At 38.7% G+C, this 22,178-nt stretch overlaps 1 protein-coding gene across 3 annotated transcripts in view; it reads left to right on the top strand.

Moving 5' to 3' along the window:
• CHST15 (carbohydrate sulfotransferase 15) overlaps positions 1–19,428 on the top strand; it is an 83,156-nt gene extending 63,728 nt beyond the window's left edge. For all 3 annotated transcript variants that reach the window (XM_045024906.1, XM_045024907.1, XM_045024905.1), the window contains exons 5-8: positions 1,456–1,612; positions 10,694–10,850; positions 16,342–16,489; positions 17,740–19,428. In XM_045024906.1, the coding sequence (XP_044880841.1) occupies positions 1,456–1,612; positions 10,694–10,850; positions 16,342–16,489; positions 17,740–17,930 (653 nt within the window). In that variant the 3' untranslated portion in view covers positions 17,931–19,428. The remainder of the gene's footprint in view (positions 1–1,455; positions 1,613–10,693; positions 10,851–16,341; positions 16,490–17,739) is intronic.
• Positions 19,429–22,178: the final 2,750 nt, after the last annotated feature.

A 22,178-nucleotide genomic window follows, 5' to 3' on the forward strand; every position in this document is an offset into this window, starting at 1 on the left:
AGAGAAACCAAAGATCTTCTGGACTTCCAGTCTTAGACTGAAAGCCCCAATTTCTCCTTTCAAAACAGTAACAATGAGAATATCAGTAAATAATTCTGGTCTCTAATGTCTTCCAGGCTCTTTTAGTGAAGTACCGTAGGTAAAAGTGGAGCCTAAAGGAATTGATAAATGCTTATTTAGTATGAAGGCTTTGGCAATTTTTATTTTAAGTTTAAAAACTTGATTGGATTTTTCCAAAATGAGGATTCAAATACAAAGAAGAAGAGGAGGCAAAGAAAGAGAAAAGGAAAATTCGCTACAATAAGAATATATTTGCATATATGTACTTGTACATGATTAAATCACAGAACTATCAATTACAGGGTTTTTTTTTCTCATCCCTTTTGGTTCAAAAACTCATTAACAGAAATTAGTGTCTCCCACATTGGCAAAAAGAGAGAGCTTGGAAAAGGCTAAAACATACATTTTGTTGAAGCAAATTTTGTCTCATGAATTTTAGTATTACTCAGCAGAAGGAGACAGTACAGTTTAAGAGATAGATGCAGTATGTGGCACTATTGGCTAGATTCTGATATCCTTTACTCAGTTGAGTAGTTACTGAGTAGCAACCTACTCCAGGAGTAGTCCTATTAAGATAAATGACACTACTTTCAGAGTAAGGTTTTTCTTGACCTAAAGATATCAGAATCTGGTCTTTAACTGTATTTTATTATTCATTGTGAAATCAGTTGATTTTGTCTTCCTTTTAAGTGCATATCTGTACTTGAGACTATGGGACATGATGGTATTGTACAGTATCTCTGATGGTGTTATAGTAACGCTCCAATAATAACTGAGGAGAAGGAAAGATTCAGTACACTGTGACACAGCCAATCTGACTGATGCTTTTCTTCCCACATTGCTTGTGTATCTCTCAAATCCTCAGTTCATGGTCTAAGCAATACTGATTGTCTGGAGTGGTTCTTTACATTTTTTATCAGGCTAGCCAATTACAAATGATGTCATTCCCTGCAATTAGGGAAGTGTTTAAAGTAACTCTCAGAAAGTACCTTAAAGATAAGGTGGAATTGAAAATCTTTATGGGATATATGTTCTTTCTGTCTGGATGGTAGGAAATAGCTCTACTACCACTAACTTACAAATTCTGTTCATTATATAATTGGTCACACCCTTTTAAAGTTAAATATATTTGAATATTCATCAACCATTTTCAGAAGTACAGCATAATGACAGTGATAATTTGTGTAATTATATAAAAGTGTCTTTAACTAAGAGCTTCCTGATTCTGCAGAAACATGGGTCAGATCTTCAGGCAGTGTAAATCAGCATAAGTCCATGAAAGTCAATGGAGCCAGACTGATTTACACAAGCTGACGGTCAGGATCTTCATCTTTAGTGCCAATGTAAAGAAAAAAAATTAGTCAGATACTCATTGTAAATACTTGTCATTTCTAGGAGAGGCCAGTGCTTCTACAATGTGGGATAACAATGCCTGGGTTTTCTTCTATGACAACAGTACTGATGGAGAACCTCCATTTTTAATCCAGGATTTCATCCATGCTTTCCAGCCCCATGCCAAACTTATCGTCATGCTGAGGGATCCTGTTGAAAGGTTAGCAATAAAGCAATGCGTGGAATTCTTTCTCACTAGAAACAAGGGTGGGGTTTTTTTAAGATGTAATAAATGTACTTACACTGTTTTATATGCCTGAGGTCTAGTTCTTTTCTGGTATAAGTGTTAATACTTGTAAAACCCCTGTAGCTTTATTGATTTATAATTAACTTTCGATTTTGTAAATATTTATGGCTTTGTTCCAAGTGTTTTGGAATTTTCAGTTTTAATAACATTTGAAAAAAAAAACCCTGGCACTGTGTAGTGCTTCATTTCAAATTAGGAATAATGGGTAGTAGGGTTTATATCTCCAAAGGGACAGAATATTTAAAAGGAAGATTGGGAATGGCCCCCAACTAAGCAAATTATACAAGTTTCTTTGTTTTTTTTTAAATCTTGGGAAGACTTGGTATAGTACTAAGCTAAAATGTCTGGGGCATATTTAACTTCCATAGCTAACACTTACTTAACAGAAAAGAATCCTGTGGCACCTTATAGACTAATTCTTTGCTGCTTCTACAGAACCAGACTAACACGGCTACCCCTCTGATACTTACTTAACAGGTCATCCTTGGTCTTGCTGATTTTGGCAGTGGTATGGGGTTGAACTTTTACAAAGATAAACTGTTCTTGAACTATTTTTCCTGTGTATTAGATACAAACAGCCTTTTTTTCCATTTATGTTTTAGCTCTTCCCTGGGCAGCTGTGCCCTAGCAGGTGTCAGTAGAGGGGGATTTCTATGAATTGTGCTCCCGTTTTCTTTGTAGTGCAGAGGGTAGCAAAGGCAAAGAACAGGGGCCCTGTGAATCAGAGTGAAGCTGTGCAGCATGATTCTCTTGCTAACAGTCTCTTGATGGCAACAACACATTTTGTCACATATACATTTTCAGGGCAGTTCAACCATCTGCAGGCTAGGGCTTCACCATCTTTCAAGGACAAGGTCTCAGGTAAAAGGTCCCTAAGTTGCCCAGGAAAGCGGTGAGGGGACCTGAGAGGTTAATGAAAGAGTAGACAGTCTTCATTGGTGCTATAAGGACCACACAGTTTGGGCCAGAGTTTCCAATGTATGCTGTAGCTTGTGGTTGTGGGCCATGACTCTTTGGGTAGCCTCTAATGCCACACACAAGTGGCGAGACTCTACAGTGGTGTACTTTCTCCATTTTCTATAGCACTGGAGAACTCTTGATGTTAGTTCTCCTTTACTACTGATTTAGACACATCTGGCCAGATACGTAGCGTCAAAGATAAAGCCAATATATTGAGGGCCGCAAAAATAGGGGTATGGGGAAGCACATAATTCTAAAGAGGCTATCCAAAACAGGGTTGCACCAAGTCATTCCAGCCCTAGACGCATGCTTCATGGGTTCCAGTGTGCCCTGTCACACTGCCATGGCTCACCCACATAAAAGGCATCTACTACATTGGTGGGGTCCCACAAACATGTTTGTTTGGGCAGGCTATCACCCCAGAAAAAACATTATAGGGTGATGGCAGCAAGGGCTACCCATGCATACTCTCCCTCTGGGTGAGTGTTGGCAGAGTCCCCCAGAACAGCAGAATGCTGAATTAATAACCCATTAAAATACATGGGGAAGTTCTCCCATTTAAGATCAGAACTATAGTTAAAGGGTGTCTACAGATTCAGGCACTGATATCACTTGGGTCACGTTTTCAGGATCATCAGCTGATGTCATCACATAACTCTTGATCTGGAGGCACTAGGCTTGTGCCTCTGAGGTCTGATCCAACACCCATTGAACCAGTGGGAAGACTGCCATTGACTTCAGTTGGCATTGGATTGGCCCCATAGTGTATGTCTACACTGCAATTAAAACCTAAGGCTGGCCTGTGCAAGCTGACAGGTTTGTGTGGCTTGGGATAAGGAGCTGTTTAATTGGGGGCCTGAGCCTGAATGTCTACACCACAATTAAACACGAGCCTGAGTCGGGTGATATAAGCCAGCTGTGCCTGTTTAATTGCAGTGTAGACATAGGCACTATGGGTATGTCTTTAATCAGTTCCTGTATCTACATGAACTATCTAAATGTTATTAGATGATTACAGGGTGGGTAATTACCTTGCAGAGTTTTCTTCCATTTTAACTAAGTCAGAGATAAACCTCAACAGTGAAATTCCAGTTCATCAACAGAGGAAAGCGCAAACCTCATCTTCTCTACTGTCCTGTAAATTTTGATAATTATTTTATCAACATTGTGCTAGGAACCATGCACTAAACTAGATCTGGAGGAAGGAGATGATAGCCCTTCAAAGCAGGAATTGTCTGTTGTACGTTTGTGTAGCACCCAGAACAATGGGTCCCCATTGGGACATTTGGGTGCTAACATCTTCAATTGGAAATTGACAACCTATGCTAAGGCCTAAACTTATTATAATCTATTAAAGTCATTTAAATTAAATATAAAAAATATTAAGCAACACACATGCTGCCAAATTTTAAAGGGCTAGTCTTCACCCATCACCTCCTTCCTCCACATCTAGTTTAGTTCATGGTTCCTAGCACAACGCTGATAAAGTAATTATCAAACTACTGAACTGGTGGAATCCACTAGGTAAGCACCTGGAACCAAAGTTAGTTGAAATGCAAAACTGGCTTTTCACAACAGTAGTCTCTTTTGCAGCTGCAGGGAGAATATTTTATTTATTTCAGTTTATTCAACAAGCTGAGTTCAATGACTAGTTCATTAAAAGTTAAGAAACCAATCAGGAGTTGAAAAAGCAGGAATGCTTGCTTCCCTCTCCCAGCATATGAATAAAAACTAGTTGTGAGAGGATGAGTTCTACTAGTTCTAACATCTTGAAGGACATATTAATCAGAACAATCCGTTCAATTCACTAACTACTGCTAATACTTCCTTTTGTGTAATAAATCAGTTAGTTTTAAAAGCAAAACACATTTTGATAAGCTTCTAGATATTTTTTTTCCTTATTTATCCAGCACTTTTACGGTAGTTTTATTTAATTAAAAAACCTAAAATGCTGCTGTTGTGCATATTTAATTGAATTTCCATCTCGATATAACTTGACACAAATCTCAAGTAAAAATTAATTACCTTCTAGTAAATAAAGAATGCATCATTCACCATTTTATAACAAATTTAAAATATAAAATTTAGGAATTTTAATAAATAAGTGAGATAACTACTTAAATAATTGTGTGGGTGTATATGTCTGTGTGTGTATCTTCCTTGTTAGCGAAATGAAGCACCAAAATTAGTGTGAAGGCTATATTTGATTGCAAATCAATATGGTTTATTGGTATCAACCAATAAGAATCAAATTCTCTTTAGAAAAATAACTAAAGTACAAATGCAAAGCATGACTTAAATCAAAGTTTCCTGCTTGCTGATTTGAAATCATGATTAAAATCAGTTATTTAAATTGCTTTGATTTACATCAATCGACATATAAATATTTAATAAGAAGTCATCCCAGGCAGGCATTCTGAACATGTTTCATAATAAAGCAGGGCACATCCCTTCCACTTTCTCTGGTGGACGAGAGTGGGAGTTGGCACTGAAATGTTTAACCCACATGAGCTCCACCCCTGATGCTGACACATCCAGTCAAGTTGCATGGTATTAGGTGGCAGGTCATCTGCTGTGGTTTCTCCTTGACTATATTTCCTGACATCAGGGCTTCACAGAACAGGAACCGCCAAAGTGGCCCCTCCCTGTTTGTCAGCAGTAAAGAGCCATACTGGCTCTTCCTATCCTCTATGCTGGGAAATGCATTTCCCAACTGTTAAATGTGCCTCCTGACCTTAAGGTTTAAGACATGGTAATTTTATGCAAGAGACCTGGTTGAAGTACCTCCCTCATGTAAATTATCCACAATTCTCTCATTATTTAACCACCCTCTGTAATAATGGGTGTTTCATTTTGCCAGTTGTAATACAGGTGAGACAAAAAGTGAGTTCCAGTCCACTAACTCTGTATTTGCAGGGAACTAGATTCTGTATATTTAGGATTTCATTTGCCCTTTTTGCTTGTGCCTCATCTGAAATCATAGGAGCAAGTTTAGCCCTGTCATAAATGGCTGCAACTCTCATTGGTCCAGATTCTTCTGTCAATTCATTAAGAGACTGCTGGTACAGAGGACATTCTGGAATGTGTTGGTGCAGTCAGGGTTATGGGAAGGGCTGTGGCCAGGCTTGATTTAAGTTGTTGCAAGGCTCATATGGTCCTTGGACAGCCAGTACAGTTTAGGGCTGCTCTCAGTGCGCAAACCCCTTATCCTGTCCTTGGCTAGCAAAGAGGGGGATTTGGCTCAATACAGTCATTCTGCATTTAGGGCCTGAGCCTGCTGCCAATGAAGACAATCAGAAAACTCCCAGTGACATCAGTTGTGTAGATTCCCAGTGTAATTGAGATCAGAAACTGTCCCACTAGCTTCAGGAGGAGTCGCACCTGCTTATATCAAGGTTGACTTTTTTCATACTCCTTTGTGGGTGACATAATGGTCATTGCCACATTATTTAATTGTGTTAGATTATGATTGAGGATAATGACTTCAAGTGAGCAATAAGTATCAGGGGAGCAGCTGAAATCCTAATGAACAAAGATTTTATTTTCATGCAGATGTCCCTAGAATTGAAAAACAGATGGAAAAAAATACAGAAAATATAGGCAACCGAGTGGAGAGAGAGAGAGGCTTTCCATAAGGTGTCAGCAGGTCTTTAAACTAATGTTATTTAAATTGGATGATTAGAACAAATTATCAGAAAAATTAAACAATTTTAAACAAACTGCAGTTATGGCTTATCTTCAAAATGATTCTTGCTGGCTCAGTTTCTCCTGTGAGCGCCTGTTCTCCCATACCCTGAATGGCAAGAGCTGTCAGCCTGATCCTATTCTCCTGGAGAGAAATACTTCCAGCATGATCCTCATTTCGGGTTTTTGTTAACGTGCCATTAGCAAACAGCGGTCTTTACACGCACATGAATTTCTGCAAGGAGAAGATACTGCTGTGTGCTTAATGCCTACCACATTTAACTAAACTCTGCTGTTTCTGTCCCTCAGCTTCTCCCCCATCTTTTTCTCATATCCTCCACTCTGCAGCCAGATCTTCCATAGACACCAGAACAGACGGATGCCTAAGGCAGCAAAATATTAGGGGCAGCCAAATACTTAGTGGCTGTTTCTTGTCAGTGAATAGGGGCTTAAAGGGGCATACATTTCCCTGCCTGCTTTCATCAGCCAAACACTAAGAGCTGGTGCCTTCTATTCCGACAATTACCGCACTTCTGATTTTCTTTAAAAAAAAAAAAAAAAAAGATTACACTAATCAGTTTATTTAGGAGCAGGTTGTGGCCTGACCCTACAGGACTACGTGGAGGCCTGTGAGAAAGTAAGATCCCCCACCCCCCTACATCTTCATGGCTTTTCTACAACCCATCTCTAACATTTGACTGCTCAACTGGTATTTCCCTCCTCACCTGTGCAGATGGATGGGAAATATGCAGAGCCTTGGTTCTCTCTCTCAGGTGCTAGGAGGGAAATTGAGCCATTTCAGGATGGATAGTAGGATTTTCCTGCCAGAAGCCTGTTCCCTTCACTTCTCATGATGGAGTCTTGTCAACACATTCCTTAAAAGAGAACTGGTGTTTCCACGACTGGATTGGAGTAATGTGCTTGAGAATCATACAGTTACAATTATTGCTTACTTTTAACTCTTTGGCCTTCTCCTTAAAGAGAAGAATAATTCTGAAGTAGAGAGGCTTAGGAGCTTGATACTTTAAAAAGTGTCAGTATTTCCTATAATCAAAAATAGCAGGTCAGGATTAAATCCATTGGTGGCCATGAGACATTTTATAAGCAGTCCTTAAACAGAGCATTGAAATGTGTCTATGACTGTGCACAATCAGAAATGTAAGGCAAGAAGAGACCTAATAAGGCCATCTAGTCCGTCCCTCTGGGTCAAGGCAGAGTTAAGTATACCTAGATCATTCCTGGCAGATGTGTATCTAACCTGTTCTTTAAAAGCTCCAAGAAGGATTCTAGATAAGCTGGTCCAGTGGTTAACTAGCCTTATGGTTTGAAAGTTTTTCCTAATATCTAACTTAAATCTCCCTTGCTGGAAACTAAACTGATTACTTCTCATCCTACCCCCTTTGGACATGAACAATGATTAATCTGTCCTTTTTATAACAACCTTTAACCTATTTGAAGATACATCCATTCTCAGTCTTCTCTAGACTAAACAAGCCCAATTCTTTCAAATTTTCCATATAGGTCATGTTTTCTTATCATTTTTATTGCTCTCCTTTGGACTGTCTCCAGTGTATTCACATCTTTCTGAAAGTATAGTGCCCAAATCTGGACACTCCAGCTAAGATCTCACTAGTGCTGAGTAGAACAGTTATTTCCTATGTCTTACATATAGCACTCCTGTTAATACAACCCAGAGTGACATTTGCCTTTTTTACAGCAGCATCACACTTGACTCATTTAATTTGTAATCCACCAAAAGCCCCTTTTCCGCAGTACCGCTGCCTCTAACTAGTCATACTCCATGTTGTATTTGTGTATTTGATTTTTCCTTCCTAAGTGCAGAACTTTACACTTGTCATTATTGAATTTCATATTATTGTTTTCAGATTAATTCTCCAATTTATTAAGATAATTTTAAATTCTAACCTCCCTCCTATTGTAGTAGAATATTATTAAACACTGTTAACTTCAACAACACACGAGAACCAATTTTGTTTCAGTACATAAACAGAAAGATGCAAGTAATGTAGGCCCACTCCCAGACCCCTTCCGCAGATAAATCTAGAGGAACTGATGCACACTTGAAATTCTGCCAAGGAGCAGAAATGTAATAGCAGAAAGATCTGACTGCCTACCAGTTAAATTTTCCAAACAAGATCTATATTTCTCTATGGAAATTCTCTGCAATCTGCTAACAGAATTGCTGGGCTGGGAAGTGGCCAAAAATTAGAAACCATACAGGACAGGGTTCTTAATTGGGTCTCTGGTGACAGACAGCTACAGGTTATCTTTTGCTTGGCTATTATTTTGAAGTAAATACAAATCATGTCCTTTCTCCTGACATTGCTAGGTAAGGATCTGATTGTGCAAGCCTTATTCATGTTGGTGAACTCTTATTTAGGCGAGCACTGGGTATGTATGTCTACAATGCAGCTAGGAGAGAGCCTCCCAGCCTGGATAGACAGACCTGCACTAGCTCTGCTCCAGCTGGCATACTAAAAATAACAATGTGGACATTGTGGGATTAGCAGTGGCTTGGGCTAGCCACCGGAGCTCAGATCCAGGGTGTCGGGTGGGCTTGGACTTGGGTAGCTAGCCTGAGCCGCTGCCCATGCAACGTCCACACTTCTATTTTTAGCACTCTAGCTCAAGCAGAATGAGCGCAAGTCTGTCTAATTGGGCTGGGAGGCACGCTTCCAGCTGCAGTGTAGACATACTCTTTGAAGTCAAGAGGGCTACTGGCATGAGTCCATATTCACTCATTTAAATAAAGGTTGCACAGAGCTCTTAGTGTCTCATCATCAGTTTCTCAACAGTTTTCAGTAATATTTTCTGAATATGTAAAAATGAAATTAAAAACAAACATAAAAGTTCAGTAATTAAGGTTCTGTCTATATGACACACTATCCTGAAGCAGAGCCTAACCTCTCTAAATAAAAAGTAGTATTTGAAAGCTTCTGTGGAAATGTATGGCCAACTTGATATTTTTGTTTTAATAAAAATGGGAAGGGCATTGAAGATCGAAGTGGATTCAGTGTTCCTCCGGCATTATAGCTATGAAATAAAGTCCAATTTTACATTTAGATAATGATTTACATAAACATATGCTCTTACGGAGAATGAAGTGTATTCAGGGTCTCTAGAATTGTGTGTCCAAGAATGGATTATTTGGGCTCATAATACTTCTGCACTCTCACCCTTGCTGCAGAAATTGGTTCTGAAGTGCTGCAGAATTTTCAGGACTCTGGATATCTCTCATGAGCCCCAAACAAGTGAAAATTACTTATGTATCTCATTCAAGGAATGACACGCTATCTTCTGTTTATGTCACATCCTGGCATTTCCCTTATGTTCTGTTTAAAATGATGTTGACATCTAGAGATTCTAATCAGAGTCCCAGGGATTAAAAATAAATAAAATAAATATTTCATTTTACATTTTTATTTCCATCCAAATGAACCAGAATTTGTCATCTTTGTCTTGTAATATTTAAGCAACTATAAATGTTTGAAATGATTTGAACAAATATTTCATATTTGAAATGAGAGTGCGCCCTGCCATTTGCACTGTAATTCAGATTTGTATGGCTGAGATGGCTAGTAAATAGCTGCAGAGCAAGATATAATATTGGTATTGCATATATATGTGGACCATAGGTCCTATAGTTCTTACTCAGGCAAAACTCCTGTTGAACTAAATGGGAACTTTGCCTGAATAGAGACAGCAGGCGTGAGACCACAGATTGTGCCATGATACAGCTCCTCACCACACTGCATACCAAGCATACAGAGAGACAGTGTGGATTAGGACTCAGGAAACCTGGTTTCTATTTCCAGTTCGCCTATGGGCTGTCTTGGAAAAGTCACTCCACTTTTCTGTGCCTCAGTTTCTTCTCCCACTTTGTCCATCTTGTCTGTTTAGACAGTAAATTGTTTAAGGGAGGGTCTGTCTCTTACTATGGGTACATTCAGCACCTAGCACAATGGGGCTCTTTTTGGTTGGGGCTTCTAGGCATTACTGCAATACAGAATAATAATAATTAATACAGAATAAACAAAAAGGAATATTTCAAGAATTTCTCTTCAGAAAAGGATTGGCTCCTAACTACTTAGGGCCTAATCCTGTTAGATGCTGACAGGAGGATGCTTAGCAACTCACAGGATTGGACCCCTAAAGTCTGAGCCAAAACCTGCTGAAATCAACTTCAGCAGGTATTGGATCAGCTGCTAATGAATACATGTTATAGTCACACCCTATTTTCTCAAGTAATGTTGCGGTCTTATTTTCATTATCATTTAAATTGATTTTCTTTAATTTTATTCATCATTTACACGTGTATTTCATTCACAGATTGTATTCGGATTATCTGTACTTTGCAAGTGCGAATAAATCCGCAGAAGACTTTCATGAAAAAGTGGCAGAATCACTGCAGCTGTTTGAAAATTGCATGCTGGATTACTCGCTGAGAGCCTGTGTCTACAACAACACCCTTAACAATGCCATGCCTGTATGTATTTCCAATAACATTTGATTCTTTGCTTAAAAAAACAGAATATTTTGTCTGGATTATTAAAATACCAGGATCCTTAGCAAACTGTTAATAATAATTATAATCAAGACACGGTTTAGTTTGTGACTACCAATAAGCTTTCTTCTTTTTTTTTTAAGTTGGTGACATAAAAATATATTCATGCATGTAAAAACTGATGTGCTGGCTCAGCTGTCTCTTCAGTCTGTTCCCTGATGAATGCCAACAGTAATAATACATTCTTTCTAGTGTGCAGGAGCATGAAGAGCACATTTAGCAAAGATTACAGTTTAATCTTTACTTGCAAACCTATCCAAAAAATAGCTCTGGCAAAGATAAGGCAATTTCCGAACTGCACGTAAGAATACATCATTTATGCTGGATCTTTTTCCCAAGAAAAGGCTATTGATAGCTAGATTAAATGCACTCTCCCGCTTTTTTTAAGCCGTACACAGCAGAAAAGGGAGAATTCTATTACATAAGATATTGGCAAAGAACACAGAGCTAAATCTCAGTATGATTGTTCCAAAATTCACATTTTTAGTGTTGATTTGTTTTTGTATTTTGTTTGAGGGTAAAAAAAGAGTTTTTGCAAATATTATATATATATTCAGGAGATACGTAGCAGTATCTCATGTTTACTGTGGGATGCACTTGTAAAGTACCAGGTCTCTGTCATCTAGCCCTTTACCTCCCATTTTCTTGATTTGGGTGGAAGGACACTTTCCTCCTCTCTCTCCAGATTGCAGTAAATTTCATCTCATCATTTCCTCCAGTTACTAAAGTAACCTCAGAGGAAATCATGGATCATAGGCGCAAGTCAAAGCCATTTGAAGTCAGTGGGAGTCTTTCCCGTACTGAGAATGGGAATCAAGCCCCATGTTCCTGAGCGTTGCTATACTGATCATTCAGAAATGGAAGTTGAAAAGAGGCAGTGTCGCCTTTTATTTTATGTAAAGTGAATTTTGTAATGTGGTATTACGCCATCAGGGGTTCGGCTCTTGTGGCAACAGTTTCAAGCTCAACAGAGTGAAAGTCACCTCTACTACTTTTTTCAGATTTAGAGTCTCTAGGAACACATAAGGACCAAGGATCTGGACCACTCCCACATTTACAAGTACAAGGGCTAGTCTGTTTTACAAGTTTTATTAAAGTTACAGTTACCCATTGTAACAGGGTTCACAACCCGCCCCTCTTCCTGGGGCCTGCTTGCTGCCCCAATAAGGCTCAGAGAGGCTTCAGAGTTGTGCAACACCCGTGTCTTTATTTACCTACAGTTATCCCACCACCAGTGTCTATCTATTTACAAGCTTTACAGGATTATTCAACCGCTTTTACAGGCAGAGTCAGCCTTCAGCTAGTCGGCCTCCAGTTCCTTCCCTGACTGACTTCTCTCTGGCTGCCCCCACCTTCTGGCTCCCTCCCAGCCTTTATAGCCCTTGGCTTGTCAGGCCAGCAGCTGTTGCCAATTCTCAGGCTGGCATCAGGCCTTTTTCATCAGCCCCAATCTGCTTCCCTTGATTGGAGCTGACTGGGCAGTGGCTAATTAGATACTTTTGCACCAGCACCCTGCTACACCCATGCATATATACATTCTATGAAGATGGCTGCATAAGTTACAAATATAGTTATACTCACATCCTTAATGATATTCTTAAGGTCTGATGGCGGCCTTGCCAGTTGAACATTAGTATAGGGATGGTTCCTGCTGGAGCTTTCCCATAGGGAGCTCAGTTTTCCTAATCTGGACACCCTCTTCTTATAAATGATTCTGACTAAACCTCATTAGCATTTATGCACATAGTGTACCCTGCAGCTAAGGCATGTGTTAGAAAAATGTGACTATTGGGTATCTTGTAAGCAAAAAATTACTTTTGCTGTTAATTTTTCACAGTATCTTTGGTCACTTACGTATGTCAAGCATTTCTTAAGCCTATGGCCTAGTATGGCTAAGATGACATCTTACAGGTCTCAGCCTGTAGGCCTTGTGTTTCAGCCCTACTTACTTAGATACCTAATACATAATTATCACTTCTAACTACTGATCCATCTTATACTTCTATAATCCTACAACTTAACTCTGTTTAGCATACAATGATTATATATGACCTAACTTATTGGTTAATTATAACATCACACAATAAATGAACAAAAAACTAAAATAATTGGCTTCAACAGTCTCCTCCCTCCTCAGAGACCGATTATCATGCTCTGAGGATCTCCAGTCAAGCCCACTCTGGGAATTGCACCACTGTAATGCAGTGCTTGCCAACTGTCTCCCTTGCACAAACGCAGTTGAATTGTGGCATGAATACACTTGCTCAGACCCCTTGTATTCCCCCAGGTGCCTAGGCCGGCATCATTTGTCCCACAGTTTATTCCTCTTCTTAGACAGCACCTTGAAGAAGGTACTTCTGAAAATTAACTCATTGTTCTTTTGTTTGAGATCATTTATATTTCCAGAAAGCTACCAGTGGGTATCCTTAATAAAGCATGGAACTCTAGCCAGGCTCCTGAATGGACTTTTCAGCTTCCTCTCAAGCATAGCTGACAAAGTCTATATATGTGTAATTTGTTATATATTGAAAGAGATTTTTTCTATGACCTTGGATGTCAGATCAGTAGCTGTGTGACTACAGCAGAAAAAAGTACTCCTAAGAGACAAGAAAAACAAGTAGCATAGAGATTGCCACAGCTGATAGGTAACTCTCTGTACAGAGAAGGGGCATTCATCCATTTATCTTCACTTACCATCAATAGAAAGTGTATTAACCAAAGAAAGGGAAGGAGAGCCAGGGGTGTCAAACTAAAATTGGAGAGACTGCAGTCAAGGAGGATTCTTTGGGAAATGCTCAGTTGCATTGCATAATTTATAGGGGGGAAGCAAATAACTTTCCTGAAAAGGGGATTTTATTTTGGAACAACAGTGGCAAAACACAGGCCTGTATATCGTGCCATTTTTCAGACATCTCAAGAGAAGTGAAGGTGACTATCCTGAGCAACAAAGGCACTTTACATTTGAAGTTCTTGCTGGATGAAGTGAGTGTTAATTCTATCCCAGAATTCACTGGTTGGAAAGAGGCTCAGTAATGCTATAAAATACTGTATCCCAACCTACATTATACGACTGAGACTGGTTTCTTACTTGCCCCAGTACCGTCCTGGTGGGAGACAGAGGAATAAAGATGAGGAATACACATAGATGATTTGCTGTATGATTGTACAGTGCATGGCATAATGTGGCTCTGATCTTGTAATACTACCATATGTGAGGCTAATAATTAAAAGAAAGTATTTAGAGCTTATAGCTCTGGCATGTAATGCGGGGGAGATACTTGCCCTAAATTTTTGTGTTATATTCAATATGTACATAAGGAATTTTGCTACAGGGTACCCTGTAACTGACAAGCAGCCTAAGACCAGTGTCAGGTCACAATAATTATTAGACTGTAAGATTTTTGGGAAAGGAACTGTCTTTTATTTTCTGTTTGTTCAGTACCTGTCATAATGGATCATAATGATCATGATTGTGTCTCTGGGCACTACTATAGTACAAATAAATAATAATAATATTAATACAAGGAGTTAATAAACTGTGGGCCTGTTTCCTCAGAAAGGAAATATTCCACATAACATCTGAGCCAAGAGTAAGGACTGAATTTGTTGAGAAAACTTTTGAATCATAGTTTTTAAATCGGTGCGCCCAAAGACTGTTTTGCACATGCAAACAGGTACCCTTGTGCAAACCAAAAGTTGTTTGGCTTGCAAAAACTCAGGCATTAAAACTTAAGTGCCCAAAAATTTAGATGTGCAGTTTTGAAAGTGCTTATGCAGAGGTTGCTTTGGAAAATTGGCTCTTTAAGTTTGAATAGATTGAGTCAGATTGCATAGATTAGTTTCTCTACTTGTCATCATCTCATAAAAGTAGAAACCAAAATATTACATTTGTGTTCTTGATTTGGAATTTTAATTTAATAACAATGATCTGACAATAGTTGGAGGATAGGATTAATGTTCCTTCTGTGCTTTACTGGCAATTCGGAAAGCAGAGTGTTTCTTTTCAAATGACTTCATGTTGTTTATTGATGTGAAGATTGTTTTATAGATTATTAAAATTAATCTGTCCATTATGATTCAAACATGATTTCTTTCAGAAGTATTTAGGCCATAACTGTAATTACTCAAGTCAACTAAAAAAGCACAAGACATTGTCGTCTGCTTTTATCAATTCTATACTGAATGTGACTCCAAGATGTACCAAGTTTCTCTTATCAAAGGCAGGTTTTCACGTCTTCCTTTCTGTTTCTATGTCTGAACGGGTAAAAAAGAAAGAAACACAGGCACAAACAGGAACTTGGAGTTTTAAGAAGCCTAAACTGCACCCTTAAATGTTTGTTGCCTGTTGTTGTGCAAAATTGAACAAAAGTGGAGATCAGGTTAACGCCAGACTGAAAATTTGTCCCTTCACATAAAAGAGAACGATCGTATTTTCCTCTACAGTATACTACAGTGTAAGTCTTCTGTTGAACAGTTAGATGGTGTACTGTCTAAATCTGTCTAGGTATTTATGCCATGCTCCTAACTTTAGCATCTGAGCATCTGTTTGGTTTTCTAGGAATTACTAATATTGACTAATAGGAGTATAGTTTAATAGTACACAAGTCCTCCGCCATCTTCATTAAAGGACATTTGTGAGGTTGAATCTGCCAGGCCGAACTATCCGATGATCATTCTTCATAAAGCAAAAGCTAACAGATTATCTCCTCACATTCTAATTGGCTTGAAAAAGTGAGGTGTGTGCCATAGCAATGAATCCCATTCTACGCAATAGTCCAACAGCTGAAGGGTGGTGCAGATATTTTGATCATAAGAGCTTTTATTGAAGTATTTTCTCTTCGGAAATACTGTGAGTATGAAGTGTCCTTACAGAATGCATGTTTGATAAGATAGAGGAATAAATTGCAACCCCAATACATCATAAGGTGTGTAAGAAATTTCTGAAAGGTGCTGAGTGCCTTCAGCTACCATTGTGCTCAGCCTTGCGCCTGTTGGCCCTGATTAAGGTGAATGTACTTACACATATGTTTAGCTTTAAATATCTCCATGAATACCTATTCAGTTCAATGGTTGCGGGTCAGAGTGCTCAGCACTTATCTGGACAGGGCCCTAAGCACATGGTCTCGGGCCTTTACTAAATTGAGATATAATTTACAAATATAGGGGTCCAACGCTGAAGGATTTAACTATGTAAGTAGCCCCGCTGAAGTCAATAGCGCTACTCCAGCATAAGAGCTACATGATCAAGGTTTAAACTTTTTCTAGGCATCATATTTTAAAAATCTTCTTCTAGATCAAATCCAAAATAGATTTTTCCTTCCAATGGAGAACAGTGGGATGAATATTCATTAATTTTGATACAAGGTAGAATAAATGAATTAACTCCACTTTTTTGTTGGTTTGTTTTTTGTAGGTGAGGCTACAGGTTGGCCTATATGTTGTGTATCTCTTGGACTGGCTGACTGTTTTCGACAAGGGTCAGATACTAGTTCTCCGCTTAGAGGATCATGCATCCAATGTTAAATACACCATGCATATGGTGTTCCAGTTTCTGGATTTAGGTAGGCATCATCTAGCTGGTTTGAGTGAAGTGCAAAAGTCATGCTTACATTCTGGATTATTAATACTTATGGAGAGACAACATCCAAGATGTGAATCTGTGTTGATAGAGGAGCAAATTGTGCTGGCCTAACTCAAACAAAATTACCATTGGCTCCAAAGCACGCATTGTTTTCAATGGGAGTTTTGTCTGAGTAAGGACAGTGCAAGAGAGTGTACAAAGAATTAATAACTATGTTACAAAATCAGAAACATGGTTCTTCATGCATGTGTTTGAGCATGTAGGGCCTGATCCTACTTCTGTTGATGTGAGTGGGAGTTTTTGTGATGGACTGCAGCAGGAGCAAGAGCTGGCCCAAGCGATCTAAACAGCCAGGTTAAATACTTCAATGGTATGATGTGTTTTGTTGCCAAATCAGTAAATCCAGAATCTGAGTATTATAAAAGGCAGCATTTCTAGTGTCTTGGGGAATATGTTTTGACTGTCATTGACTGAGACATCTGTTGCTAATCGTCAGAACAACATTGGCAGACAGAACAATGTCTGATATTGGTTAGACAGTAGGAGGAGGAGGAGGATGGAGATGTGGCTGCACACTAACCTGGTTGAATCCAAACATTGGCCTAGGTAATTAGATTTAGCAGATTGAACAGATAAGGAGCCTGGTACCTGCTCCTCCCATCTAAGTTGCATTGAAAGAGGTCAGTGCTAGCACAATCAGGCCTGCAGTGCACAAGTACAATTCAGGAGGGGTAAAGTTTGCTCCTATACTGAGAGTCATCGTAACACCACTTATATCCCACTGAAGTTCTTAAAGAGGACTGAAGTCAGATATAAGTGTTGCACTGTTTGACTGGGTGAACTGCACCCTAAAAGGTATCAGGTGGCTCCTTCATAACATAACAAAAATTAGGAAATGAAATGAAATAATTGTTACCGAAGAATGCACATTAATGGTTATTTTTACTGTCATATTTGTTTTCTGAAAACATGTCTCTACATCTAGAAATGATTTGTGTTGCTTATTGCACGGATGATTAATTGATATGAAAGGAAAACTAAGTATTTCCATGTAATCTAACTGAAATTTATTTTACTAAACTAAACCCATAATCAATATTCTGGAACATAACCACTGCTAGCAAAAGTGCATTATTTTTTTCTTGTCAAACCTATTTACTTGGCCATTTGCATTCTTTAACATTAACATTTTGGGAAGAAATACATTAAAACCATTTTATTTGATTGCAGGGCCTATAAGTGAGAAACAAGAAGCTCTAATTACAAAGAGTCCTGCATCAAACACTAGACGTCCTGAAGACCGAAATCTGGGACCCATGTTACCAATGACAAAGGCAATTCTAAGAGACTTCTATAGGCCTTTTAATACAAAACTGGCGGAAGTTCTTTTTGATGATGCTTTTTTATGGAAAAAGACATAATATGTAAATTCACTTCCACAAATACACTGCTTTAAGGAGTTTTTATTTTTTAAAGTCTATTTTTGAGTGCACATATTTACCTTTTATCCATTCCAAGGAGAAGCAAATCTAATGAGATGAGAGTTCTCTTCCCCTTAGCATATGATATTTCACTGAAGCTAGATCACATTTTCATTGTGAGAATGTAAAACAGCCTGCTTATCAATCTCTTGCCATTTCTTCCCCCCCAGCAACAGAGCAGTATGGAAATAGCATTGGAACGAAGGAGTTCTTTTACACTGTCTGGCTGTGGTTTTGAAGTTTAATCTTCTCTAAAACAGTACAATACATAATTAGCATTGGTCTCTTCATGTCATCACTTTCAAGGTATGTTCTCCCCTCATTCATTCCAAAGTAATAAAAAATATCCATTAGCCATTAAAATCTCTATTTGAATTTAATCCAAAATTCTTTTTTTATTACTACAGTGCATCAACACATAGTGCAGAATCTGTTCATCCAGATTAATGCTATTACTTTAGTTAATTAACTAATCTGATATATAAAAACATAACCAAGTGACTTTTCAATGTATTACTCCATTTAAGTAATTCCCAAACCAAATTAACCCCTCCAGTATGCTACAGTTTGTAGTAAGAGAAGAATTGCATATTCAGTGCAAGAATGAGTAATTTGAAAGTATTAAGTTAAAGAAAAAACTATATATTTTTGGGCATAATATAGAATAACAGAAATATACAAGTTTCTATTTGATTTTTTTTTAATTTTACTTATTTAAATGCACATATGTAGAGTCCACTCATCTACATATTTTCCCAAGAAACCAGTAATGCATCTGATGTTAAGTCGAGTGATATCAGTGGAAGTCTTTTATTTCAGTGGAATTTGGATCAGGCCCTACATGAATTACTGTGTAATTTTCCATTATAAAGAAACATGTTGAATTTCTGAAACCATTTAAAACCTAATGACTAAATTCATATACGGGTACCATACAGTATCATGCATGACAGTATAATGCCTTACATTCTAGTAGGAGAGGTACAGATAAACTGATGAAGTTGCACACATTCTTTGTTTCCCTGGTTGGACAATTTGTATGCCTCTAGTCCAAAGTAAGTTCAGCTGTGCAATATTTCTTGCTTTTCATTTACAATACAGCAAGCTACATTCACCTTTCAGTTACACCCACACAACCTCATTGAAGGCAGAATTTGGCCCAGCATATTCTAACCGTAAAGTTGACTTATTTTTTAAATTAGAGTGGATTGTAGCAAAATAAAGACACTTATTTCAGTATAGTTTCTTCTCAAGGGCTAGGTGATACCTTCACTGAAATGAATCCAAACTGGATCAACTAAAGCTGATGCACCAAAGTCCAAAGAACCAGTTCTAACTAGTATATCGTGCTCTTACTTTTGGATACTGTCATTTTGTTCTTGTGCCTGTGTCCATAGTAGAGCTGGCTGAATAATAATAAAAAACAGATGTGGAAACATATTCGCAAATAATTGTACTGACTTCACTGCATTGCTGTCTGTGGAATATATGTCTTGACTGACATATAGTGTGGAGATTGTTCACAAATTCTGAACATTTCACAAATGATTATTCATGTGAAAATTCATGTAAGAAGTTCATCATTGGGTATTCACTATTTGCAAATCTCCTGTTTAAAAAGATTGTCATCCATTCTGGGAGCAGAAACAATACCACGGGATTCAGGTGACCCATTCTCACACCACAAATGTTAATAGTTTACAGAGACAAGTTGGGAGAGGTAATATCTTCTATTGGATCAACTTCTATTGGTGAAAGAGACAAGCTTACACAGAGTTCATCTGTAGGTCAGGGAAAAATAGTTTACAAACATATATTCATAATTGTTCATGAGAACTATTCAGTGAATACTTATGAATATTTGACATATTTGCTGAAATCAGAATTGATTCGATCACTCTGTGAACAGAAATAAGGTCTACATTTTCAACAAATATTATTTACCCTGTGGTCATCCCTATTGTAGTCAGGAATTAGTAGTCAGGAAAGGTGGATAAAAACTACCAAAAGCATTTTTCTGTGTGAGTTCATTGTACTAGTTCATTTTCACTGGTTTCCATTCAGTTGTCAATAGCACAGATCCTGAACTGGTGGTACAGATTTACCAATGCTAAATGCTAAAGATCTTTTTGTTAGCACTTTGTATCAGGAATGACTATGTGACCAAATTGCATTGAGCTAGATTGTACAGCATTCATCCATGTTGAGCAGTGCTAGCTCACATGACTAGTCCCATTGAATTCAGTGGTTGCAAAGGGGATTGTGGGTGGGAGGCAATTAGGGCCCCAGGTGGCTGTTACACCCCATGTTTCATCTCTGGTGACAACCTCACCTACTGATGCAGTCCACAAACAGCAGCTTTGCCTAATGGATACAGTTGTTGGCGGCAACTCTACCTAGTGGGTTCAGTTTCCAGGCAGCAGCTCCACCGAATGGGCACAGTTCTTGGCGAGGGAAGAGGAACCCAGGCCCTCCCGCTCCACCAGCTTCCACCTTCACTCACCCTGTGGTATCTTATGTCAGCCTCAAGTCAGCTCCCCTGAGTCACTTCCTACCACCTCCTGCATTCCAGCTGGCCGTCGTCCCTCCTTGAGGAACACTACGTTCCAGGCTTCCTGCCCCAGCCCCAGTCTGTAGGGCATAGCCCAAATCACAGACTAACTTTTAGTGATCAAAACCTTTGTATTAAGTCTTCTTTGCCCCCAACACCATGCTGGGGCATTACTCAGTTCTAACTCATAGTACAGAAGAACACATCCTACCTGTTCACCAGCATTATTTCCCACTGCACCCTGACTTTGTGTTGGAGGATTCCTACTCAAGGTTGGACAATAATGGGACCACAGCCAGAGACCTATTGGGTCGCAACCAGATCATGTACAGCAACGTATTTGAAGGATGCCAGCTGATAATTGATACAAAAGTTATTGATTCAAAAATGGAAAGGAAAAAAAACCTAGTATATTCCGAAAAATGATTGATGAAGATTTGGAAAGATCAGATTTCCCTTGTGCTCAAAAGAAGTGCTGCTAAATGTACACGGGCTCGATCTCTGCCTTTTTTGAATGTAAAAACAATGAAAAATATCTGAGAAGCGCTAGGATGTTTTAAGGTTATCATGCACTTGTTCATGATTTTGTGTCCTCAGACATTTAAGATGTATTGCTGCACTCCAACAAACTCTGTACTTTATCAAATGCCAATTATTATTACTGATTTCTCAGGTTACTCAGGTAGTCATTAGGAAAATGGAAGTGACCTTCTTTCTAATGAGGCTGATTTTATTGCCCCAGCTCTTCAGGTACCACCTAAAAGTGACATCACAATTTGACAAATTGTGGCATCATAATACAGGATTATGACATCACTGGGTAAAACAGCAGGAGCAAGTTGGTAAAGTGGGACTTTTCCATTTATAAAAAGCAACAAAGAATCCTGTGACACCTTATAGACTAACAGAAGTATTGGAGCATGAGCTTTCGTGGGTGAATACCCATCTGTAAGGCATCAATAAGGTGCCACAGGACTCTTTGTTGCTTTTTACAGATCCAGACTAACTTCGCTACCCCTCTGATACTTTTCCATTTATGTGCAGATACCACTGTTTATTCCCAGGATTGGAAAGAAAATATCAAACTAGACTAGCATTTGGTAAATTAGTGCTCTTCAAAGATACCACACTGACAGCTCTCGAGATCCAAACCCTCTCTTTTTAGCCAGAGAACAGGTACAGTATGGGCAGCATCATGCAAGCTTCCCAGCACTGCCTATCCAGAGACTTGAAGCCTGACTTGGCAAGAAGCCCTCCATGAGTCAGAAGATGGATAGTTCAGTTCCCAAGACCCTTTGTTCCTCTGCTGGACAATAATTCAATGATGGTAACTGTTGGACACTGGACATGGGTTGGGTTCTAAGAGGTAAACTAGATGGTGAAGGCATAAGTAGCAATGCTATTTGCTCTAGTACAGAGCCATCCAGCAACCCCATAATGATACTTTTGTTTAAAATGTGTATATATTTTAAGTATAGTGTGTTTTAAGGCTCGCCAAAGTATGTCAGTGGCTCTTTACAACCTGAAGAACATGGAATACATGTGTCTCACCCACTGTTTTCACTTATTCCTTTTGAATAATAGTAATCAGGAAAGCTGTAGATACTCTGGTCCCAGAGTCACTAAGGGAAGGGCCA

Source organism: Mauremys mutica, chromosome 7 (genome assembly GCF_020497125.1).
Source record: "Mauremys mutica isolate MM-2020 ecotype Southern chromosome 7, ASM2049712v1, whole genome shotgun sequence".
Taxonomy (NCBI): domain Eukaryota; kingdom Metazoa; phylum Chordata; order Testudines; family Geoemydidae; genus Mauremys; species Mauremys mutica.